The following is a 24,312-nucleotide window of genomic DNA, read 5'->3' as shown; positions in this document are numbered from 1 at the left end:
TTTTTCTGCACGGGATTCAAGTCTTTGGTAAAAGTAAAAAAAAAAAAAAATCGAAACACATTTGCCCCCCCCCTCGCATTGACACATTATCTGTTTTGTGCTGTGTGAAAAAAACACTTTCACATTTTCATTCAAAATGCAAAACCACAAGTGTCATTTCACGCCACTGGTACGGTACAGAATATCATCAAAATCAGCTGCTAAATTAGAACATCCGCATGTCAAAGAAATGTATACGTGTGGAAATAATGTGTGTGTGTGTGTGTGTGTGTGTGTGTGTGTGTGTGTGTTTGTGTGTGTAAGTGTGCGTGTGAGGGGTTACTGCAGCTGAAGCAGGAAACATTTCAGACTCGGCTCTTTGCTCATAGGCCACAAAACCACAAAAAAAAAAAAACATCTCTGGAGAAATAAAGGGAGTGTGGAACGGAAACTATGTACACAAGGCCTTGGGAGGTTAGAGCAGGTGATCACACCTCTGTCAGCGAGCACGGATCTGGAACCTCTGGACCTCCACCTGTTTTCTCCAAAATGCAGTTTTTGCTAGTCGATCACTTTCATGACACACAGTGGACACAGATTGTGTAAAATGAGCGCTTGTTTTCTTTAAGAAATTAGCCACTCAGGTGTGTGAACTACATGGCAGATAAATCAGATCTGGTCAAAGCCTTGGGTTTAATGTCATTGTGGACGCCTTTGCCTAGAATCTGGTGATGAAAACACCAGTGTAAGGTCAGACAGCGTATGTTTCTGCGTGGTTACGGCTGGTTTTAGGAGAAGAGCAACAGTTTGTCAGGCCACATAGTCAATGAGTACTGTCTACCTTTAAGAAAGCCACTAGGACAGTACTAGAATTTGATGGAACGTCACCTGTTTCAACAGCCAATAGAGAAGTCAGCTATAAACTATAGAAATAAAATTATGCCTAATTCATTTTATTTTTGTTACAAACAGCTGGTCGAAATGGCAGAGTTTTAGACTGAGCTTCAACGACCGCCCGATAGCACGGTAACATTATAGACCAATTCGGAGTGGACGTGACAGTGACGTCACTGCAACTTTACTATGCATATGTAGAATACTATTTATTCATTTACAAGTGCAATACATCACATAGTCGTACAGACAAATATTCTGCTGGAAATTATTTATTCTGTTTTGATATACATTCATAGAGCTCTATTTATTACCCTGTTTTTATCTGTGTTTTTAAAACATACTAATTTTAATAATAGTATATAATATAATATTTTGTTCATGCTTTACATTTCTGTGTTTTGCTGAATGACAAAAGGAATGAAGAATGAAGAAGAATTTATTATTTGTTGTAACACAACGGATGTTTCGGGCAGCGCCCTCACTGAGGAAGGGCGCTGCCAGAAACATCCGTTGTGTGGTAGTCTATGTCCACGACGCTCCACTTCAGGGATTGTTCAGGTGCCGGCGGAAATATTGCCGGATGTCTTTCATTTTGGCCAGATGTCCGTCACCTTCCTCTTTATTTGTGTTGGCGTTCTAAACTCTGGTGGATTTATGAGGACTATGGTTAACTGTTCCTCAGATCTCCCAAGGCTATTTTGCAGTGGCGCCGTGGCTCTGTCCGGCGCTTAGCACAGCCCAAGACGATTGTGATTGGTTTAAAGAAATGCCAATAAACCAGAGCACGGTTTTCTCCCATACCAGAATGCTGTGTAGACTTGCCAGACCCTCCTCCGCAGTGCTGTGAAGGAAGGTCTGGCTATCCGAGACTAGCTGTCCTAGCAGCAGTATTTATGACTATTCACTTTTAGGATCCAGCACCCAGCCTTCAAAGCTTTCAAAGCATTTTTTATTGTCTATTCGGGTTTGCTTAAAGTTAAAGGACAAGTCTGTCAATATTCTATAAATGTTTTATTGTCAACAAATCCAAAGATGATGAAATATGTGTATATCTGCTATGTCTCAATGTGTTTTAATCTTCAGTTCACCAGTAGCCTGGCTCTGCCCTCCTACGTACTTCCGCTCAATTTTCATTTTCCTTCAGTACTCCGTCTGGGTTTGCGGTATAGTCTTGGGTTTTCTCTGACCAAATATTTGGCAGTCCAATCAGCGAACAGAGGGAGTGGCTGAGAACGATGACGTTATGGTCGTGACATGCGCTAGTTTGAGTTATAGTTCCGTAATGGCGTTGGAGAAAGATGCGGTCCGTTGTGGCAAAGTTGCCGAATATCCAGAAGTTAAAGCCCGAGCAAGAACAATCTTTGCTGAGTTTTGTTGGTGGCCATGACGTTGTGGCCCTCCTCCCCACGGGGTTCGGGAACAGTTTGATTTTCCAGCTTGCTCCGTTAGTGGTGAAGGAGTTGGCTAAGGCTAATGCTAGCGATGCTAAGCTGATAGTTGTTGTTGTCTCCCCTCTCGTTAGCCTGGCCTTACCAGACAGGGCAGAGCCAGGCTACCAGAGTGGCTCTGGGCAGATCCAATAGTTTTAAACTTCAACAGAGTACCCGCCTTCAAGGAAGTTAACACTTGTCAATGGAGAGTGGCCAGACTCTGTACAAATGAAATGTACGAGAGTCTGGTAGGACAAGGCTAAGTCCCCAGCAAGCTCACTATTTCCTCCTGCTGGAGTAATGTTTGCTAAAAACGACAGTGCCTAGGTGTTTTAGGAAATTACTGAATGTTACACACATTTCTTTAATGGGTAACGTCTTGAGTAGAAATAAATGTGCCACATGCAGGGTAGGGAAATATGCTAGTATTGAGACTAAACTATCTTTCTGGTTTTGGCCTTTTCATAGGAAATCCCTCCCTCATCAAATCCCTTTTTACATTTTTGTCATATTATCGAAGTGAGGAAAGAAAGCAAAATATTCTAAAAGCAAAACCCACCTTTAACTTGTAACAAGTTTTAGCTGTAATGTAACATAAATGATGAGGCAGCTTGTGGTTCGTTTTCGTTAAAATAAAGAAAGCCATTACCATTAGACAAATTAATATATCACTACTGTCTTTTGTGAAATTCAGTCACACCTGAGCATTACATGTTGTAAACATTGTAGGCCTACATGGGAGTTGGTACAGGCAGTGTAGATTGTCGATGAGAAGTTCATAATGTCAGTGAAGTCATAAGTGGAATGAAAAAGCACGTTTCTTAACAAACTCCCGCTCTTCATAACCAACCAACCATATTAAATGTAGCAGCTTATTGTCATTCATCAGAGAATATATTACAAATACAGTTATGGTAGTCAAAGCACTGGCTTTAGGCTTCCAATCTGCAAATTGGAAAAATCTAATGGGAACATTTTTCTTGTCAGATTCTCCATTCATGCACCACGTGCAGTTGTCAAAGATGTAGCCTACTATATGTCATGTTATGTACCTAAAGACCATTTAATGCTGAAGAGAGTTATGAAGCAGTTTTTACTCTGTCCAGACGACATGCTGTAAGTGCAAATAAAATGAAAAGATTTAAACATTTGAAAAATCGAAACCCACTGCAGTGAGACCAATCAAATCTGGACTAGACTAACACTGAGAACACAAAGACAGTTTTAAACCCCGTTTCAGATTTCTAAAACCTAACCAACTTGTTGCATAGAGCTTGTTGTTTTTGAGTCTGCTGTCCCAATGCAGATCATACTGATTCAACCCTGTAATGACACACACACACACACACACACACACACACACACACACACACACACACACACACACACACACACACACACACACAGGTACAGGCCTCTGTGTTCTTTATCCGTGCTTGTCTGTCAGAATGAAGTTTATGACAAAAGAAACCCCTTTAAAAACATGATTTTCAAAAAGAATAGCAATGTCATATCGTCGCATCACCTGTTTGTAGTTTGTCAGATGTTTGAAATCTTAAATCACTACCGGTGCTGTTTTGTATGTGTGTATTTGTGTGCGAGTTCAGGTGACGTAGCAGCATACAAGAACGCAGAGGGCCGAGGGAGTCCGCTTCCAGATAGATGGCTGTGAATCAGCTGCGACTACCGGAGCGCTCAACGATCGGCCGCGTTGGAAATCAACTGGCCACAAAGGACGTGTACAAAAATCACAAAGTTATTATGATAAGGATATATTTATATATGTATACATACAGTATTTCCATATATTAAAAAGCATAATATGAATTGTACAAAGAAATAATAATAAAACTTCACAGTAGCAGTCATTACACCACCTTAGGTATTCTAACATGGGTGTGACTCGCTAATAAAGCGGGAGTGTGACAAGAAAACAAGGCAAAAAACAAACAAAAATTGAACGGTAGGATTGGGCATCGAGAACCGGTTACAACTTGGAATTGTTTTTTTATTGGTGTTGTTTGGAATCGTTTGGAAAATGTTGGTTTCGAATCCAATCATTGGTTCCAAATTTAACACACGCAAGTTTGGGTTTCTGTAATGACTTCCGCACTTCCAGGCGCTTGTTGTGTTGCAGCCATGGAGCACAGTAAGCGGTGCTCTAGTGTGGTTTTATTTTACGTTGAAAAAGCCCGGTAAAACTGTAAATCACCATTGAATCAAAATAAAATGTTCCTCTTATCTGGGAAATACACATGTGACCGGTTTCAACTCCACCCTCAAAGAATCGGAAGGAAGAATCGCAATTGGAATCAGAATTGTTCTCATCAGAACGATGCCCAGCCCTACTGAACGGTAAAGAGGAAACTACTCACTAAAAACAAGCGCTACTTGTCTGTGGCAATAGGTTCCAAGATCTCGGTTCTTGTGATAAATGAGTGGTAATATGAGTAGGATAGGTGAGCAGGACGGAGGTGGTCACGCTGAGCTGAAGTCAAACAGCATTTTGTTACTGAGGCAGAGAGTCGGTGCCTTCCTCCGTCCACTGACTGTCTTTAAATCAACTGGTAGCTGGCAGGCAGAACAATGTCCTTCACACAAGCAGTTGATTCAATAAGGGCCAAAGCCACGGAATGTCGAAAAAAAACAACAAAAAAACAGAGCTCGAGTGGAGAAAAGCCAAGTGAGTCAGCTTTAGTATAGGCAGTAACACTGCCGTTGTATAGTGCAAACAAGAAAAGACAGAAAAGTGTTTCTCGTTGCCTACCGACCGACGCCGTCGTCAAACTTAAAAACGCAGGTGCAAACCCTTCAGTAGGAGAACATTAAGACATAAAATGGCGAAAAAAATAAATATCAAAAACTTTTTATCAGTGTAAAAAAGTAATCAGGTTATTCATTTTAACCAAGAGTCTGGCAAAAAGGCCTCAAAAAGTCTTGTCCACAAGAGTTCCTTGACGTTTTACAAATGTAAGTGGCTCCTTTCTGGTGCTCCAAGAGCCACCAGACGCCCTCTGCGCCGCTAAGCTCTGGGCCCCCTGAAGGGCATCTCTCACACCAGGGACTCCATGCTCTCTGCCTGGTCAGACTGGTCGGACATGGACGCCATGGTCCCATTACTGTCCCCGGCCAGAACGCATGAGCCGTTGTCCTTGGAGCTGACGAGGCTGAGCAGAGATGTGTATAGGTACTGGTACTGGTCCTGGGAGCCCATCAGTGACAGAGACAGAGAGAATACAGAGAGAGAGAGAGAGAGAGAGAGAGAGAGAGGGGAACAGGTCAGAAAAACTATCATTACATTTTTTAAAGCAGGCTACCACTAAGCTGACTCATAGCAACCTGTTTCACAGCCTGAATACGAAAACTCTCTGCTTCTGGGGGAATTTCTGAGTCTCAGAGTCAGCAAATGTGAACCTAAATTGATATGCGGGCCGGATCAAAATTTGCAAGGGGCCGGATTTGGCCCACGGGACTGGAGTTTGACACGTGTTTAAAGGCAGCTACACACCGAGCCGATAATCGGCCGTTGGACAGTCTGGCGAGGTCAGTGACTCGAGTCGAGTCCAACTGCCTTTTCTGCCAACGGTCGGCCGTCGGCCCGGTGTGTAGCTGCCTTTAGTTCTACTGGAGCTTCAGTGGCAGTTCTAGACCATTTCCAATGGAGGTGCCAGGCTGGGGCCCGATTTTGGGGGTCACCGAATATATTAAGCTGCTTATGTTACATACCACCAACCCTCCACAGGTTTGCAACTACAAAGGACTAACGCTACACATAAAACATTAACACAAGAAGACTCATTCAGTGTTAACCTACATTTTATCTATCACTGCACATGAATATCCCCTCTTTGGGGATAAAGATGGAGTAAAAAAAGGTCTGAAAATATTTGCTACAGTTAGGGGGGCCAGAAGGGGGGTCGAGGCTTAATATTACGGGGGTATTGGCCACTGTGTAGCTTCATAGGTTTGCCTAATGTGGATGTAACGCTGCCATATGCCTTGATAATGTCTTGTTATAGAGCTCAAAAGTGTTGTTCCGGAAGTCAAAATTCAGTTCATTTTCTTCATAAAGTCCAGTCAGTCAGACCAAAGATTCGCGACGAAAATTGCAATTACTTACAACGCACTGGTCTGCAGCGTTCTAAAACCTGCCAGTTCACAACAATGCGAAGAGACAGTGTATCATCTCCACAGCAACGACTCTTTGTACTTTTGTTCTAACTTCCAGGCTTTTTGCAGCTGGATATATCATTTGGTTCGTCTAAATATGAACGTGGATAACGTTAGTGATATTGAGATGCTTGCTACAGTTGCATTTCTAGTGATCGGGCGAAAAACACGTTTTGTTTCTTGGATTCACGGCTTTGTCTTAGGCGCTCTCTCTCTTCAGTCACTCTCTAGCTCGCTCGACCGTACACACTGTTCTTGCGGACGCTTGTTGAGACTCCGTCTCTCTGCCATTTTGACCAGTAAACAGTTTGTAACATGGAAATAAAACGGATTATGGTTCATTTTATTTCTATAATTTGTAGCTGACCTTACTTTATTTTTGGATAATTACAAATACTTGCTTCTGTTGACCATAAAAAAAGGTTTGATGCCGGAATCGCGGCCTGCGGTTGTATTTGTAGTTGTAGTTGCAGTTGTCGGACTCACAATGTCTGTGAAGACTCCGGGCCTCATGAGGTTGATCATCTTGGCCACTTGGTAGACATCGGCGGCCCCCTCCCTCTCCAGCTGCTCAGACAGGGTGGTGAGGGCACACAGCATGCCGGCGGACACTGCTCCCAACCTGACACACACACACACACACAGCCAGGGTCTGAGGTTAGCATGCATTTCCACAGTAATACCAGAAAAGCTCTTATAGTATGTTTCTCCGCTGGTTCCTCAACATATTCTTGATTTTGCTGTTTTGACAGCTGAAGCAGTAATCAAAATGGAATCTCTCGTCTTTGTAAAGCTGACAAATTACAAAAAAACTAAATCTACTGTTTTGGGCCCATTTGTAGAAGCAAATCATAGTCTGAGGCATAACACTCAATGTTGCTACATTTGATGTCAGCTAACTGTTTTTTTTTTTTTTTACATCATCATCATCAGCATGTGGTGCCTTCATACGGAAGAAGATTAGGGCCACATGTGAACGTTTTATTCGAGTTCTGAGTTTAAAGTCAGAATTCTGACAAAAAAGTCAGAGTTTTGTGATTAAAGTCAGAATTCTTTGAAAAGTGAGAAACTGACTTTTTTTTGTTGGTTTTTGACTTTATTCTAAGAATTCCGACTTTAATCTCAGAAAGAATTAATGGAATTACGATATCTAAAATCTAAGACGATATCTAAAATCTTAGACGATATCTAGTCTCATATCACAATATCAATTTATATTGATATATTACCCAGCCCTATCTGAGATTAGAGATGTAATGTTCATAGCAGGGGTCTTTAACGTTTTTTAAGCCAAGGACCCCTTAACTGAAAGAGAGATGGAGCAGGGACCCCCTGGACCTACAATAACGTGCAGGGCAGCCTAAAGCCTTTATACATACCTTTTTTTGCATGGAATACTAAGCTATTGAAACTTTAACAACATTAATAATTGTTGGCATGGTTTTATAAATCATGTTTTAATGTTACACATACAGTGAATCCTTAAGATGAACTGTATCTGTGGATGGCTACCTTAGTGACCTTACCTATATGCCAGTAAGCCTATCATCAGTGGGGATTTATATTTGCTAATAATATGGATTCATGTTAAGACTTTTTTTGTGATTAACGATTTTTTTATTTTTATTTTTTTAGCAAAATACAAAACATACAACTCGCAAACATGAACAACGCCCCCCACCCTGGGAAAAAACTTTCAAAAATGAAAAATAATTTGGTGCCCCCCGCTACCTTGACTTTGAGGACCCCCTAGGGGTCCCGGACCCTCCTGTTGAAGACCCCTGATTTATAGCAAATTAATCCACCTGAGGATGACAGCGCAGCCCGGCGTCAGGCTCCCTGGGGAACGCCGGTTCGCCATCCCAATGTAACGGCTCTCCTCCTCCATTAGCAGCCCTGTCAGGGGCGCATCACCAACCGCTGCTAACAACCACGCCTGGCTGGATAATGAGCGCGCAGACAATTAGGACCAGCCTCCAACTGACAGTCTCTGCGCTGGTGCAAGCCGGCTGCGCCATGGCAACCAGATGAAGTGCTCAATTAGTCACTTTTCTTCTCGAGGATGCGACAAGCAGTCTTCATTATTCTAATGAATAAACATGAGCCGAAGCTGCTGGATCAGTGTCGTTCAAGAACACTGTGTGTCAATACTAAAGACACTTTCATTATGTTTAATTGGCAGTTTTCCTGGGGTACCTGTTGGGGGAGTGAGGGGGTTGGAGGTGCTGTCACTTGTTGTATAGAAGTAAAACAATATGTGTCTTTCCACACTGTTCTGTACTGGCAGGATAGTCAGGCTGCCACTGTCTCTATATGCCTGTTTGGGCCATTGCGCTTGTTGTTCACATCATTCTGTTCACAAAAACATGTATTAATCTGGGAGTCAACACTACGGAACCAATTAATATTGGGGATGACAGACCCAATGACATACAGTGTTATCTATTGAAACTTTATATTTTCACGTAGCTTTTCTAATTTGACACATCATCATTTGCTGTAACTACTTCATACGAGTCATAAGAGTAAATCAAATGTATGACTGACTCATCGTGGATGATGGTTGGTCCATCGCGGGTGGCCGCCTCCTCTTTGATGACGTTGATGAGCTCGAAGGTGCTGCTGATGGGGGCGTCGGGCTTTGGCCACTTGGGGCACTGAAAGTGCCGAACCTCTAAAACATAGTCATCCTGGTGGACAGTATAATAGAGAGAGAGAGAGAGAGAGAGAGAGAGAGAGTTATTAAGCAATATGAAAAAATGACATTCTTATAACAATGTAAATACATAGGAGAATGTAACGATGTAAGATATTATAAATATGTGGATATATTTAAAGCACTATTACAAATGTGTAACTATAAACTAAACAAACCTCTCTCTCTCTCTCTCTCCTTTTTAATTTTCAATTTTTCAATTTCAATTTGCTTTTACTGGCATGACAAAAAATACATCTGTGTTGCCAAAGCATACGAACAAACATACATATAAACAACAAGGAGTAAATACATCAGATATAATAATACAAGTGAACAGGATAACTATGATATCATTGCAGATCAACATATTCAGTGTATGTCCCTCAAAAGGTATGTTGAAACAATAATATAAAAAAAGAAAAAAATTGAATAATAAAAATGATAATATATACAATTCTCTACTTATTTTGCCTGATATTGTGGCAGAAGACAAGACTCTCTCTCTCTCAAATTATAATTGCTTTATTGGAATTAATGTCAGAAAAACAATATTGCCAAAGCATTAACGATAATAAAATTCAATAATAATAAAATGAGAAAAATACATACATATAATTCATTGAGTAAACTAAGATATGCAGTATACATTTAAAAACAAAAAACTAAAAGAAAACAAGAAAATTATATAGAAAAAAAAAATCTGTGTGTGTGTGTGTGTGTGTGTGTGTGTGATAATTTCTTTATTTAGGGTCAATAAAAAACTGTATACAACAGTATATTCATTTTAAATTGTGTTGTGTCTCTCTCTCTCTCTCTTACACACACACACACACACACACACACACACACACACACACACACACACACACACACACACACACTCTCTCTCTCTCTCTCTCTCTCTCTCTCTCTCTCTCTCTCTCTCTCTCTCTCTCTCTGTCTGAGTTACCTGCGTTGCTTCCAGGATGAAGTCGTGGATGCTGATCTGCTCCTCATTGGACAGACAGAGTCGGTCTTTACTGATGAGGGTGACAGTGAACGCCTCACAGTTCATGGCCTCCTCCCGACTGGGCCAGTACACAAACTCATCCTCTGCCTGCACAAGAGAGCGCAGAGTGTGTTTCACTACTGTGTCCATTCACTCACTTCACGTAACGTTGTGTTACAGGATACAGTATCACTGTAGTATATCTTGTGTAAAATACACAGTATATTCTAGTGGGGGAAAAGGTTCACTCAACGCAACATTTGGACTGAAATGTCAACTTTGTGTGAACATTATTCACAGTTGTCTTGCAGTCCCAGTTTTGTGAAGCAGCCTCCTGCTGCTTCCCACCTCTGGTGCATCAAACCCAAGAGCAGTAGTGAAAGAAGTATTCAGATCCTTTACTTCAGCAAAAGTACTAGTAAGTAAGTATCATCATCATCAGAAAAATATTAAAAGTAAAAGTACTCAATGCAGAAAAATCCTCCCATTTTAGAAAGTGTAAAGGATCCAAACAGTTGTGTGTTTAATGGTCTAATCATTTCAGCTGGACTTGTAGGCCGTTATATTGTTGGCTAGTTTAATTTATAATAAAACATCAGATTTTATAAACTACATGTGTTTTGTGTGTAAAAATCTAGTAACTAAAGCTGTCGGATGAATGTAGTGGAATAAAAAGTACAATATTTCTCTCTGAAATGTAGCAGAGTAGAAGTAGAAAGTGGCATGAAAAGAAAAGACTCAAGTAAAGTAAAAGTACCTCAACATTTGTACTTAAGTACAGTACTCGAGTAAATGTACTCAGTTACATTCCGCCACTGCCCATGAGTCACTGAATCTGGAGTAGTTGGATGTTCTACCATTCCTGCAGAATCTTTGTCCCAGGCTGATGTTGCAACACATTCTCACTACCCATCGCGTAAAATACGGACACATGGTCAGGTGCCTTTGGCGTTTGTTATTGATGCGTCATATCTAAACGCGCTTGGTCGGGACTCTTGGCGTCACTTTTTGACACTCTGGAAAGGAAAAGATGGTGGGTGGGGTTATAAAATGTACGTTTCAGTGACACGCGGGTCAAGAACAGGACATGAACTCTGGTCTCCTGAAAGTCCTGTGTTGTTCGACTCATCCACCAACCCCAACCAACATCCCTACGCAGATTTTCGGTCTTTCATACTACTCTCTACCGTTGTCTCTCTTAATACTACGTGATGTTACAGCGCGGCAGTCGAGCTGCTGGTTTTTTGCGTTGGTGTCTGACGCTGAGAGACACTTACCAAGCGTCAGGATTTAATGAGTTGGGAGTGAGAACGGGTTGGATGATGCAATTGAGGGAATCCCATCCCAAGATTAACTGAATGCCATGGGAAATGTTGAGCTCAGCTGTGACCCAAGCTTTCAATTACAGAGTTGTTAAAAGTGACATAATTAGGCAATGTTCCAGTTAGTGAAAGTGCACCCGTTGACCTACCGTATGACTGGCAATTTGCAAAGCCTCATTGCACAGGCTGTATGTCTGGTCTAAAACTAATAAAAGCTTCTTGTAAAAGTGTAGTGTGATATTTACTTATACGAGAGACTTTGTGGTGTGTATCATCACAGAGTTTGTTTGACACGCCTGCCTAAATCAAGCACGTCGTGACAATGGCGAGTATGTTTCTCTCTGCAATGCCCTACCGTCTATGTGCACATTGCATCTTGCGTATTGTTAACTTCTGAGGACATGCATAACCAACGCTACAAACGGACGCAGGATACACCAGGCAAGCGATTGGACAGATAGTCTAGCTAGCTGTCTGGATTTACCCTGCAGAGATCTGAGGAGCAGTTAACCATAGTCCTCAGAAATCCACCAGAGTTTAGAACGCCAACACGAAGAAAGAGGAAGGTAACAGGACATCCTGCCGAAATGAGTGAAATCCGGCCGAATTTCCATCAGCAATGGAGCAATCCCAGAAGTGGAACGTCGTGGATATAGACTAAAGCAAGTATATCTTGGGCTTTAGGCTGCTTACCTCAATTACAACAAATGACACATGGTAATTTTGGCTCATGAAGACGTGTGTGTGTGTGATTCATAATACTTTAAACACCGGCTTAGAGGGCAGAAAATGCAGGTGTGTACATGCTTGTCAAAGTGGTAGATGGCACTTATAACTGCCCATAGTGTGTGTGTGTGTGTGTGTGTGTGTGTGTGTGTGTTTCCTACCAGTCCATGGTTGGCAGGCAGCATAACAATAATTTGTGCATTGTGGTCCCAGATCATTCTCCAGAAGTCTTTTGTGGTGTGAGGCAGAGGATGCTGGGTAATGATGAACTCATTACTCCGGTAGTAACCCTGTGAAAAAAAACAACAACCCCAAAACACAACCGGTCAGTGGGAGAGGTAGAGCACATTAATTTGGATTTAAAACTATAGCGTTGACATTACTGAGTACATCACCAGCTCATCATCACAGATCCATCTGCACTGTTGGGATTTGGCTTCATGTTAAAGGACTAAACTGAGCTTTGAGGGGACCTCAAGGTCAGTTTACCAGTCACAGAGAGCACTACTCAGCCTGCTGAGTCATATATTTTGTGGTTCTGGAGGTGCTTTTCTTCAACTCTGGGAAAATGTCATCATGGAATCACCAGGGCTATCTCGACTGAGCTTTAGACTTCAGAGTGTTAATGGAAAGCCTGTATTACACACTGAGTGATGAAGTAGATGAAGTAGATGTCTCCGTGGTTACTAGAAACCAAGACTTGATTGGTGTGATTCTCAGATCTGCTTATCAATATGTGTAATACCTTAATGGTTCTTAGTGGAGTAAAAGTCAGCATATTTCGGCCTCTGTTGCTTTTCTAAATCCGTCTTTTCCCCTGACTTTATGAAAGTGCCACACAAAATTTCTAGAGAACCCTGTTAAAGGAGCAGTCCCTGATTTATATATAGCAACCCAAAATCTCCACATATCTCACACTTGACGTTCTGAAACTATGAGCTGTGTTGAGCCAATATCAACATGAGCGGTGAGAGCATTTTGGGATTTAGGCATCAACACACAGCCTGTGATACTGACTGAGTGTTTACTGACTAAATAACCTGTAAAGCTCAGTTCAGAGCAAAGACTCGCGACAAGACGAGTTGAAACTTGCAAGTTGTTGCAACGAGTCAGTCTGCAGCGTTCTAAAACCTGCCAGTTCACACAAATGTGACGGGACGGTGTATCATCTCCATGACAACGACTCTCTAATAATTCATTTTCATGATGATTGCATTACTTCACAGTAAGTACAGTTCAGTTATTATTATTTCTGGAAAATATGAAATAAAAATCTCATTCTCTCATTCTGATTACTGTAGTAGGCTACTTCCCAATCAGTCACTGTTACTTACTACAGGTCACGGTTTCCTGAAAAGACAATTTATATGGAAGCAGGACTCAATTTTCTTTGAAAAATATTCACCAAAATTCAATAAAAGGGCCTTTTCTCATTCTGATTGCTGTAGTACTTCCCAATCACTCACTGATAATTACTACAGGTCCCAGTTTCCTGAAACGACAATTTATATGGAAGCAGGAATCAATTTTCTCTGAAAAATATGACCTGGGCTGGCACATGTTCACGTTAAAAAGCGTGTGCGTGCACGAGCACTACGGTCACGTGCAAAGTGTCCCGGTTTTAGTTCCGGGAAATCTAGTGTAGTATCTGATTGACCTAAAGTCTTTGGTATAATAAACATGGTTCCATTTGGCTGAGGTATAATAAACATGGTTCCATTTGGCTGAGGTATATGGTTAGAGGAAATGGCTCTGTGAGGGCAAATGGGGTTACTGATTATTGCCCCCAGGACCTGGATTCACCTACCCCCATCATAACGTCTCATGTTACACACAGCTTAGGGTATGTCTTCAGGTTTGACCAGAATAACCTCAGAGCGACAATATTTGAAGATTGGGTTGGTCGTCTCTCCGAGCTCCTGCAGAAGCTTGTAAATTGATGCTGGAATCTTTGATGTAATAAACCTTTTTTATAATCAAGAACAGTGTCAACGAAGTTCCTTCTCCACACATCGGCAACGCAGTGCTGCAACTTAATTTACCACACTAGTCACCCTATTGCTACAGTTTTATTTCTCTGATTCACTGCTTTGTTCTAACGCCGCTGGGCGTTCCCCGTCGTCAATCACTCTCTAGCTCGCTTGACCATATAACGTTACCGTAATTTTGGGCGGTCGTCGAGGCTCCGTCTGTAACTCTGCCAATTTGACCAGCTGTTTGTAACATCAAAAATAAAATGGATTATGGATCATTTTATTTCTGATGCGTGTCCTCAGAAGTTAACGCTACGCAAGATGCAATGTGCACATGAATGGTAGTGCATTGCGGAGAGAAACATATTGGCCATTGTCACGAGGTGCTTGATTTAGGCAGGCGTGTCAAACTTAGCTGAGACGGGCCGGTTCAGACCGCTGCAACATTTCCCTGCAACGTTCTAAAACGGTTTTGTCTCGTCGTGAATCTTTGGTCTGAACTGGGTTTAACCATCCTCTGAATTAAAACGTCAGGGAGAGTAAGGATTGACAGAAGAAGAAGAAGAAGAAGAAGAAGAAGAAGTGCTGACCATGATGTAAGAGGCGTTAATGTAGTCGGTGCCTTTGATGCCGGGCAAAGGTGCTAGGCCCACCCTCGCTCGCTCCGCTGCACACAGAGAGACGGAGACAGAGAAGGGGGGGGAGAGAAAGAATAGCCATTAACAGGTTATCAGAACAGACCAATCACAGTAAGAGGCCACTACGTGTGCATTCATTGGTCCTTTTGCTGGTATTAGTTGAGTGTAGACAGTTGCTGGTGATTCAGAGAAGTGTGCAACAGCCAGTGACTGTGTAAATCAGGGGTCTTCAACGTTTTTTAAGCCAAGGACCCCTTAACTGAAAGAGAAATGGAGCAGAGACCCCCTATACATACAGTATATTGTATAAAATGAATTTGCATATAAAACTGGACCTACAATGACGTGTAGGGCAGCCTAAAGCCTTTACACATAGCTTTTTAGTATATGGAATACTTTGTACTAAGCTATTAAAATAGCCTGATAATTGTTGGCATGATCTAATAAATCATGTTTTAATGTTAAATGTATATGTGGCCCAGTGAAAAACCTAAGATGAACTGTGTCTGTTGATGGCTACCTTAGTGACTATAGGCAAGTAAGCCTATCATCAGTGGGGATATATATATATATATATATATATTTGCTAATAATATGTTGGATGGATTGGATTCATGTTAAGACTTTTTTAAATAAAAAATAAAAAAACTTTCAAAAAACAAATAATTTGGAGGCCCCCCCCCCATGCATTGACTCTGAAGACCCCCTCTTCCTGTTGAAGAACCCTGGTCTAGAGATTGTGCATCAGCTGCCAGTCCATATGAAGGCTTAGCTAGAGTTTTTGAAGGCTGGTATGAAAATGATATTCTTATGCTGAAGTTGCAAACGCAGGGTTGTCCTTCACATTCACATTCATAGAAAACTCATAGCAACAAAAACTTGAAGGGCATTTAAAAAAGCATCTTTTCAAAAATGCTTTTATCTTGTGAATGAATCTTACATTTTGTAAGTTTAACATTATAGAAAAATCATACAAATGTATAGTGATGCAGCCTTTTAATTAGAAAAAAACTAACTAAATGTGAGGATGACCTGATTTGTTTGTCCAAGAGGTTTTCCTGAAAATGCATTCATGAGTAAAAAATGATCTCTCTGTATGAAACATCATTGACGTTCAGAAATAAGAATCTCTATGTACCATTCTTCTTTAATGGAGATACACTCAAATGTATTCATTGAATAATGCCAATGGTTTCTAAATGCAGCTGATTGTATTATTTTCTGCTGTTTTGGAATTACTTCTGGAGATACAGTTTCATTTAATATGTAATATGCTTCTAGAGTGTAACACTTACACGGCACCACGGAGGAATTTCGATTTTTCTCTTTGTTGCACTCCTTCTGAGCGTTGAAGCATTCCACGAATCTGGCGTTACACTGTGTTACCAACTAAAACATAAAAGAAGAAGAGAAAGTGGGTGGGTTAAAACTTTTAAATAGCATCACAACACATACTTTATTTGCTTATACACAAGATTTGGGGAAACATGCTTTGTATTGTACCTTGATGTCAAGATAAAATTGTACATATGTGTACTATAAACTATTACAATCTTTTATTGTGATCAAAATGTATGTATCGATAATGATAATGAGCTAATGAGCTAACCTGACTCATGACGGGACTCATTGTTGTTTCATATAGATAGATGGATAGATGGATGGATGGGTGGGTGGGTGGATGGATGGATGGATGGATGGACGGATAGATAGATAGGTAGGTAGGTAGGTAGGTGGGTGGGTGGGTGGATGGATGGATGGATGGATGGATGGATAGATAGATAGGTAGGTAGGATGGATGGATGGATAGATAGATAGATAGGTGGGTGGATAGATATATAGGTAGATAGGTAGGTGGGTGGATAGATAGATAGGTAGGTAGGTAGGTAGGATGGATGGATGGATAGATAGATAGATAGATAGATAGATAGATAGATAGATAGATAGATAGATAGGTGGGTGGATAGATATATAGGTAGGTAGGTAGGTAGGTGGGTGGGTAGGTAGGTAGGTAGGTAGGTAGGTGGGTGGGTGTAGGTAGGTAGGTAGGTAGGTGGATGGATGGATAGATAGATAGATAGATAGATAGATAGATAGGTAGGTAGGGTAGGTGGGTGGATGGATAGATAGATAGGTAGGTAGGTAGGTAGGTAGGTAGGTAGGTGGATGGATGGATAGATAGATAGATAGATAGATAGATAGATAGATAGATAGATAGATAGATAGATAGATAGATAGATAGGTAGGTAGGTAGGTGGATGGATAGATAGATAGGTAGGTAGGTAGGTAGGTAGGTAGGTGGATAGATAGATAGGTAGGTAGGTAGGTAGGTGGATAGATAGATAGATAGATAGGTAGGTAGGTGGATAGATAGATAGATAGGTAGGTAGGTAGGTAGGTGGGTGGATGGATAGATAGATAGGTAGGTAGGTAGGTAGGTGGGTAGGTAGGTAGGTGGATGGATGGATGGATGGATGGATAGATGGATAGATAGTCTTTGTTGTCCACTGAGGAAATTTGTTTTCCCAGTCTGAACAGGGCCTCACAAATATACATACATACACATACAGTACACATATACACCCTCACCCCAAACACCCTATGTTTGTCTGTGCTTAATGTGGAATGAATAGTAAATGCCATCCGTCCCTTCACCTTGAACTGTTTCTCCAGATGTGTCCGTCCGCTGTGTCCGGGTGTCGTGATGCTGTGGAAGTAGCTGTGAATCTGGTTGGCTGACACTTCCGTCTCCTTCCCCAAAATGGCTTCCATCAAGGCATCGTGGATGAAGATGTACTGCTCCTGGGTGACAAAAGACAAACACGATATTTAGCAGCTGGTATGGCAGATGGTGTTTGACATGCCCAAAACCATAGAACCAAAGTATCAGTTATAACCACATATTGGGGTTTCCTTATGACTTGAAACATGGCGTGCAGCAAATTGACTGTCCTCCCTGTGAAAAGGCTTTGTAAATCACACACACACACACACACACACACACACACACACACACACACACACACACACACACACACACACACATACATACATTCTGAACACATATCCTCCTAAACAGTTGCAATATGCAGTTTGGTTTGAAGCAAATTGTTATTTTCAGAGATAAAAAGAACGGAATTCAGAACACATATTGACAACAGATAAGCAGAATAGAAGCTGCTGCCAGCGGAGACATAGACAGGGAGACAGGGGATATTATTAAAGTTCTTACAATGCTCTGGCCAAACACATTGGAGATGTAGTAGTAAATGTAGTTTTTTTATTTATTTTTTTTTTTTTTAACTGCACTAAAATAATTCACATCCATGGTAGATTGTGTGAATTGGTTCTCTATGCCTTCTCAGTCTGCATCCAGATCTCCACTCGCAACCCTGACTGCCTACCTCAGCACACAGCTTCCATGTTGATCTCTCATTTTTGCAATAAACCGTTTAAACCAGTCTTGTCTGCCTTGTAGGTCCAGTTCTGTTTTGAAGCGCAAACTTAACAAATATAATGACTAAGTGGGTAAAGGCAAATAAAACAGCTAGAACAGTCATATAACGATATCACGATATACGAAATGTAAGACATATATATTGATAAATTGCCCAGCCCTACTGTCTTTGTCTAAATGTTGTACAGGGTAGCAGAAACCCCAAGAGGAAACAATAAGGCATATGCATATGTTGTTGTCCATGCTTTTATAACTCAATAGCTACACTGCGAACAAAAGCCTCCCAGACATTAGGTTCCCACACAGACACAGAGGCCGCATCTCATGGCCCTTATTTGATAGCTCCTCGACTCCTCGGTCCTCAGTTGAACCGGAAGTTGTTCCGTCCCTCCTTGATTGAAGGCCGTCTCAAAGCTCTTATTTCTGCCCCGAGGACCGAGGAGCGTCCATCGAGGAGGGATCATGGAGGAGCTATAGGCGAGGAAACATGAGAGCAACCTTCACGGAAGCCGTGCAGCTGAAGGAGTTGCTAACTCAAAAAGGAAAGGAAAGGACGTGTAATACAGCAAAAACCCATTTGCTCGTTTCCTCTTTCCTCTGATGATTTCCTCGCGTCTCGCCCGTGCCTCCTCGGTGGGAGGGACTAAGACGCGAGGAAGGGAGGCAAGTGGAAGAGTCGAGGAGCCAATTTAATCAACATGAAATGCAGCGAGAGATACAAACCTCAGTCTGGACAAGGTAGTTGCGCTGGGTGCGTATGTGTTTGAGGAAGCCCAGTACATTAACTGTGCTCTTATCCTTGATCTGCTGCAGCATGCTGTCTACGACGATGTACGTCCCTGTCCGACCCACGCCAGCACTGCAACACAACACAAGCCAGAGAGATGAGAGGAATGCTACACATATGGGAAATTAGTAGAGATGATCCGATACCATTTTTTTCTTCCCTATACGGATTTTGATACCTGAACTTGATACCATCACTGTATGGATGTGATATGATTGCTATCTTTGTTGTGTGGCTTGGCTCAGGTTAAAGCTTTAGTGCGTAACTTTTTTTATAATAATGAACGTCCGTTACATTCAAGCGATTGCCAAATGAGTTGATACAAAGCCAATTAAGAGTATCAGCTCCACCAAACTCTTAAAACTCTCTCTGTATTTCTCAGTATGGCTATGTTCAGAAAGAGGTGTTGTCCTGTGACTTTTGCTCACAGAAAGTCGAGTGAAGATAATTACCTCTTCTGAAGAGTCCATTATGTTTTTTCTTAATCCTCCGTGAAGCGCGATCACGGAAGGCTTGTGTCATGTGGATGCACCGACAGAATTGTTGTCATTACTTAGAATTCCTCATTGGGGAGAGAGAAACTACGCACTATAGCTTTAAGCTCTTTGTGAAACATGAACAAACACAAACAATGAATGCCATAGAACTATTATCCAGTTATACTGTATACAGTCAGTCATAAAGGAAAAAGAACAGAAATAAACTACTTTAAAGTAGATTTTCTTCAGGGCTAAATTACGTGGTATCAGATCGGTGCATTGACTCCAGTACTTTCAGATACCGATATCAGCGTTTTAGGCAGTATCGGAGGCTTTCTCCATACTTGTATCGGTATCGGAACATCTCTATAAATTAGCATTCAAATGGATATGGAATTACTTTTAAAAGCATTGACTACAGAGGTGACAGTAGAAAGCCTGTCAAGAAATGAGGGATTCAGACATCAACAAGCAATATTGCAAAAACATGGTCAACACCTTAAATGTGTTTTCCGAAGACATGCATTTCATTCACTGCTGTACACAACTGACATGTACTTGCAGCAGCCGTTTTCTGCCTCGGGTGGTTGAAAACTAAAATCCCTTACGTTTCTATTAGTTGTTTCTTGTGGGTGGAGACAAATTTGATAGCACAATATCTGGGGTCTATGTATGTATGAATCTAAATAGAGGAAAACCTGGTTAATAAAAAAAATAAATAGATAATGCACTTTCTGATAAAATGTCCTTCACAAATTGCAAACTCAAAACACTAATCACTCAATGTGCAAGTCCAGATATATGATATTTATGTGTGTATCATTGTGGGACTGCAATCACGACAATCATAAATATATATAATATATACATGTTTGGATTTGGTGTGTGTGTGTTTAGTTTTATTTATTTATAAAGGACAACGCACATTAATTAACATTTCTGTAAATGTGCCAGTGTTAGCCAGCCAGTTAATTTTCAACTGTAGTGTGTGTGTGTGTGTGTGTTTAGTTTTATTTATTTATAAAGGACAACGCACATTAATTAACATTTCTGTAAATGTGCCAGTGTTAGCCAGCCAGCTAATTTTCATCTGTAGTGTGTGTGTGTGTGTGTGTGTGTGTGTGTGTGTGTGTGTGTGTGTGTGTGTGTGTGTGTGTGTGTGTGTGTGTGTGTGTGTGTGTGTGTGTGTGTGTGAGACACGGAAAGGTGTGTCAGATGTTTGTTGGGTTATCTGTTGATTGTTAGAGCAGATGATGCGAGAACATTTTCTGTGTGAACAGACGATACAGTTTGATCTCATCTTATCTTATGAGTGCACAGTGGCAGATGCACAGAACTTTGGATTAGGACGGCAGAGCAGATAAAACCAGATTTAAATAAGCCTTTTGCAAACAGGTTGAGCAAACGGCTAAACCACTTTTGACTTCACGTTCTCCTAAAGAGTGCTAAACACGGAGGGATTTAGTTTAATGTAACTAACATTTCACAGTATGGATAACATTAGCATTAGTTAATGGAACAAAATGTAACCATGGTGTAAGGTATTAACATGGAAATGGTACAGTTACACATGTGTCAAAATTGTACCTTTAACTACATATCCTGGCAGATCCAAGATGAAGAATTGGGCATTGAAGTCCACAACAAATTGTAGTTTTATAATCATAAAAATATATTTAATAAAAAAACTCTGATTCGTTATTGCCTCTATTAAATATTCCATTCACAGCACTTCACATTTCCTCGAGGGCTGACTAGGCTGAGCCTATGATCCTCGCCCACTGCTGTACCCTGGGAAAAACAATTTAGAATATCTTGCAGGGATTTGTCAATGGTCGTGGAGTAGTTTTCGCCCAGGAGCAGGTTAGGACAAAATTGTCTAATTGATGTTTTGACGACATTCTCTTTAAAGCTGTATGCCTCAGTTTTGGCAGCTTCCGTCACTTGCATGCATGTGATTATCCTGTCACCTGTCACAGACTGTGACTGCATTTCAAAGTGTTGTCATTTATTTGTGACATAACTGTGAGTAAACGATGACCATGAGAAAGTCCACTTTTGACGTGCCCTTTTACTGGCATGGTAGCCATGTTAGGGTGTGCAGTCTCACATTCAAAATGAATAGTATTTCATATTTGGAAGCTTTCCCCATAAGTGATGGGATGTGTTTTTTTTACTGATCAGAACTGATCTGGAAAAGAAGAAAATATAAATAAAAGAACAGTATCTACATGGCGATAAGTTGACAGCATGGCCACAGATCCAGTTAACACTTATACTGTTCTTACAAATCCAGGACTTTAAATGCCCTGTTGCTTTCATGCAGCAGGGCAGTAGGGTGAATGTGAGTGTGTATCTGTGTGCTCTGTTTGTTGCATAATGAGTGGGAGGACATCTGTGTGTGTGTGTGTGTGTGTGTGTGTGTGTGTGTGTGTGTGTGTGTGTGTGTGTGTGTGTATGTGCAGGTACAAAATGCTAGTAATGAGTGGTGTGTCTGCAGCCACAGCGGCGAGCCACTGTGACACGTTATTATCTATGATCACAGCACAGATGATAGCGGAGAGCTTCGTCGTCGTTCTCCCCCCCCGGGGGCCACAGTCAGTGCACAATTACCAGTCTTTTCCCTGCCCACCTTACTGCAAAATGCCCTTAAATACAAGCTGGTAACTATGACAGCAGGTTCAGTGATGCTGTATAGGCTACATCTACACTGTTTTTTTTTATTTTTAAGCAGAGTTTTGAGAGAAAAGAACAATCTCCTTCCACACAAGAGTTTTAGCTAGCAGAACTTTCCAAAGGTCTCCGTTTGTACCCATCCATGCTACAAAGCAACCCCGGAGTTTTCAAACCAAAACGGGGGCAGCATTGTTAACAAATGTCTCCATTCTAAGGGCTGGGAAAATGCCGGAGTAGTGTGGACGCGAGGTGTGTAAACGTAGCGAGAGATATTAGTTTTTGAACCAAAACGTAGTAGTGTACAGTAGATGTAGCCTTAGACATGTAGCTGTGGTGAAGGCAGATGTAAGTGTAAAAAAGCAACGGTATAGGTGTGAAGTTAATTTGTAATATCTCTGCCAAAAAACAGAAAAGAAAGAACTGAATAAGATTGTGGCATTTGTTGGGGCAGTACAAAGAGTGCATTCTTTACAAACATACAAAGGATGAAATTGATGCATTTGTTTTACAATAATCCAAAAAGACCTTTTATATAATCCAAGTGTACAAAAATGAATGAAGCCAAATAGACAGATGCAGAAAGACCACACCTCACTGTGTGTGAGGGAAGTTCCAGTGAAGTGAAAGCAGTGTAGAGACATTACCTGCAGTGGACAAGCATGGGGCCCATGTCAGGCATCTGGGCGGCTGAGGACCTGCGGACAAAGGTGAGGACGGGCAGGGTGTACTCAGGGACACCCATGTCGGGCCACTGGGTGTAATGATACTGGAGCACCGTCCGTTCACTCTGGGCCCGTGCTTTAGGGTTCCCCTTCCCACCCTGGGTGGAAGAGAGGAAGGAAAGGAGAGGAGGGTCAACCATGGTCAACCTGCGATGCTCTCCTCCCTGTCTGTACAGCCACGTGGCTGTGCTGTTTTGTTTCTTAAGCTCCCAGTACTGTTGTAGCTTCTACCTGAATCTCTGCGGTTGCTTCATGTTTGCGTTCCTGTTTGTACTTTCACATATCATCCTAATTTACTGGTGGCTTTCAGCCACATTGGAACCGTGCAAATTGACTGCTGATGCAAAGTGAACATTTCCTGCTGCTGCTTCACATGAAAAGCTTTCCACCGGCGGAACAGAAGGATTATTTTATTGTGAATAAAGGTATTGGAAATACAATTTGTTTGTCTTAAAGATATTGGCGATTCATCAGAGATGTTATTCTTCAATAACAACAGGTCTAATCAACCAGATATGAACGTATTGTGATTTTCTGGTCAGCAGATCAGTTTTAAATATTGCAGGGAGGAATAGTACAAAGAGAAACAGAATGCACAGAAATGCTTTGTATGTTACACATATTCAGTGCGCAGGGGTTACATGAATAATAAGAAATACCTCAATGTGTGTTGGACAGGCGACAGGCTGTTAACTGTGGTTTGTGATTAGCAGAACACGTCATCAAGGTAAACAGCTTTACCTTGCTGTGCCACTTTTTCCTCTTATTCTCACCTTTTTGACTTTGGTGTTGCTCAGTGTGAAGCGGCGGACAGTGTAGCAGGCGTGAACTTTAGTGCTTTTCAGTGTGACTACCATGTTGCCGTACTCTTCACTGCTCTCTGTTGGCCAGTACTGGTCACACTTTCTCTGTAGAACAGTACACACACACACACACACACACACACACACACACACACACACACACACACACACACACACACACACACACACAAATCAGATATAATTATTGTCAACAAATTGTGGAGGGTGTAAAGTGTGTCAATATTACTAGTATGTGTTGCAGGAAACCTCAGTCAATTTATCATTTTACCCATAAAACAGATAAAATACCTGTTTCTATCAGCGACGATGGTATTGTTTTCAACGTGTGAGTCTGTGTGTGTGTGTGTGTGTGTGTGTGTGTGCGTGTGTGTGTCACCATGGTAAAATGTGGTCCCGGAGACACCTGCTGTAGCGGGAACTACCTACTTTGTCAGGTGTCTATATTTCTCTCTGTCTGTGGACAGATTCTTGTCACCGCGATAGCGTCACAACCGTGCAAGGTGCAGTCACGAAACTTTACAGGTGTGTATTTGAGATCAAAATGAA

At 41.5% G+C, this 24,312-nt stretch overlaps 1 protein-coding gene across 1 annotated transcript in view; it reads right to left on the bottom strand.

Annotated features, from left to right (window-relative positions):
• Window positions 1–4,068: 4,068 nt before the first annotated feature.
• The window catches only part of LOC144517283 (receptor-type tyrosine-protein phosphatase gamma-like), a 513,098-nt gene continuing 492,854 nt past the window's right edge, over window positions 4,069–24,312 (bottom strand). The window contains exons 19-29 of the mRNA XM_078249315.1: window positions 23,716–23,850; window positions 22,865–23,040; window positions 19,002–19,137; window positions 17,477–17,623; window positions 16,117–16,210; window positions 14,774–14,850; window positions 12,372–12,500; window positions 10,124–10,270; window positions 9,024–9,166; window positions 6,963–7,098; window positions 4,069–5,508 (exon numbers count right to left, since the gene is read on the bottom strand). Of these exons, the coding sequence (XP_078105441.1) occupies window positions 5,359–5,508; window positions 6,963–7,098; window positions 9,024–9,166; window positions 10,124–10,270; window positions 12,372–12,500; window positions 14,774–14,850; window positions 16,117–16,210; window positions 17,477–17,623; window positions 19,002–19,137; window positions 22,865–23,040; window positions 23,716–23,850 (1,470 nt within the window). The 3' untranslated portion in view covers window positions 4,069–5,358. The remainder of the gene's footprint in view (window positions 5,509–6,962; window positions 7,099–9,023; window positions 9,167–10,123; window positions 10,271–12,371; window positions 12,501–14,773; window positions 14,851–16,116; window positions 16,211–17,476; window positions 17,624–19,001; window positions 19,138–22,864; window positions 23,041–23,715; window positions 23,851–24,312) is intronic.

Source organism: Sander vitreus, chromosome 4 (genome assembly GCF_031162955.1).
Source record: "Sander vitreus isolate 19-12246 chromosome 4, sanVit1, whole genome shotgun sequence".
Taxonomy (NCBI): Eukaryota; Metazoa; Chordata; class Actinopteri; order Perciformes; family Percidae; genus Sander; species Sander vitreus.
This window is presented reverse-complemented; position numbering and strand designations above follow the sequence as displayed.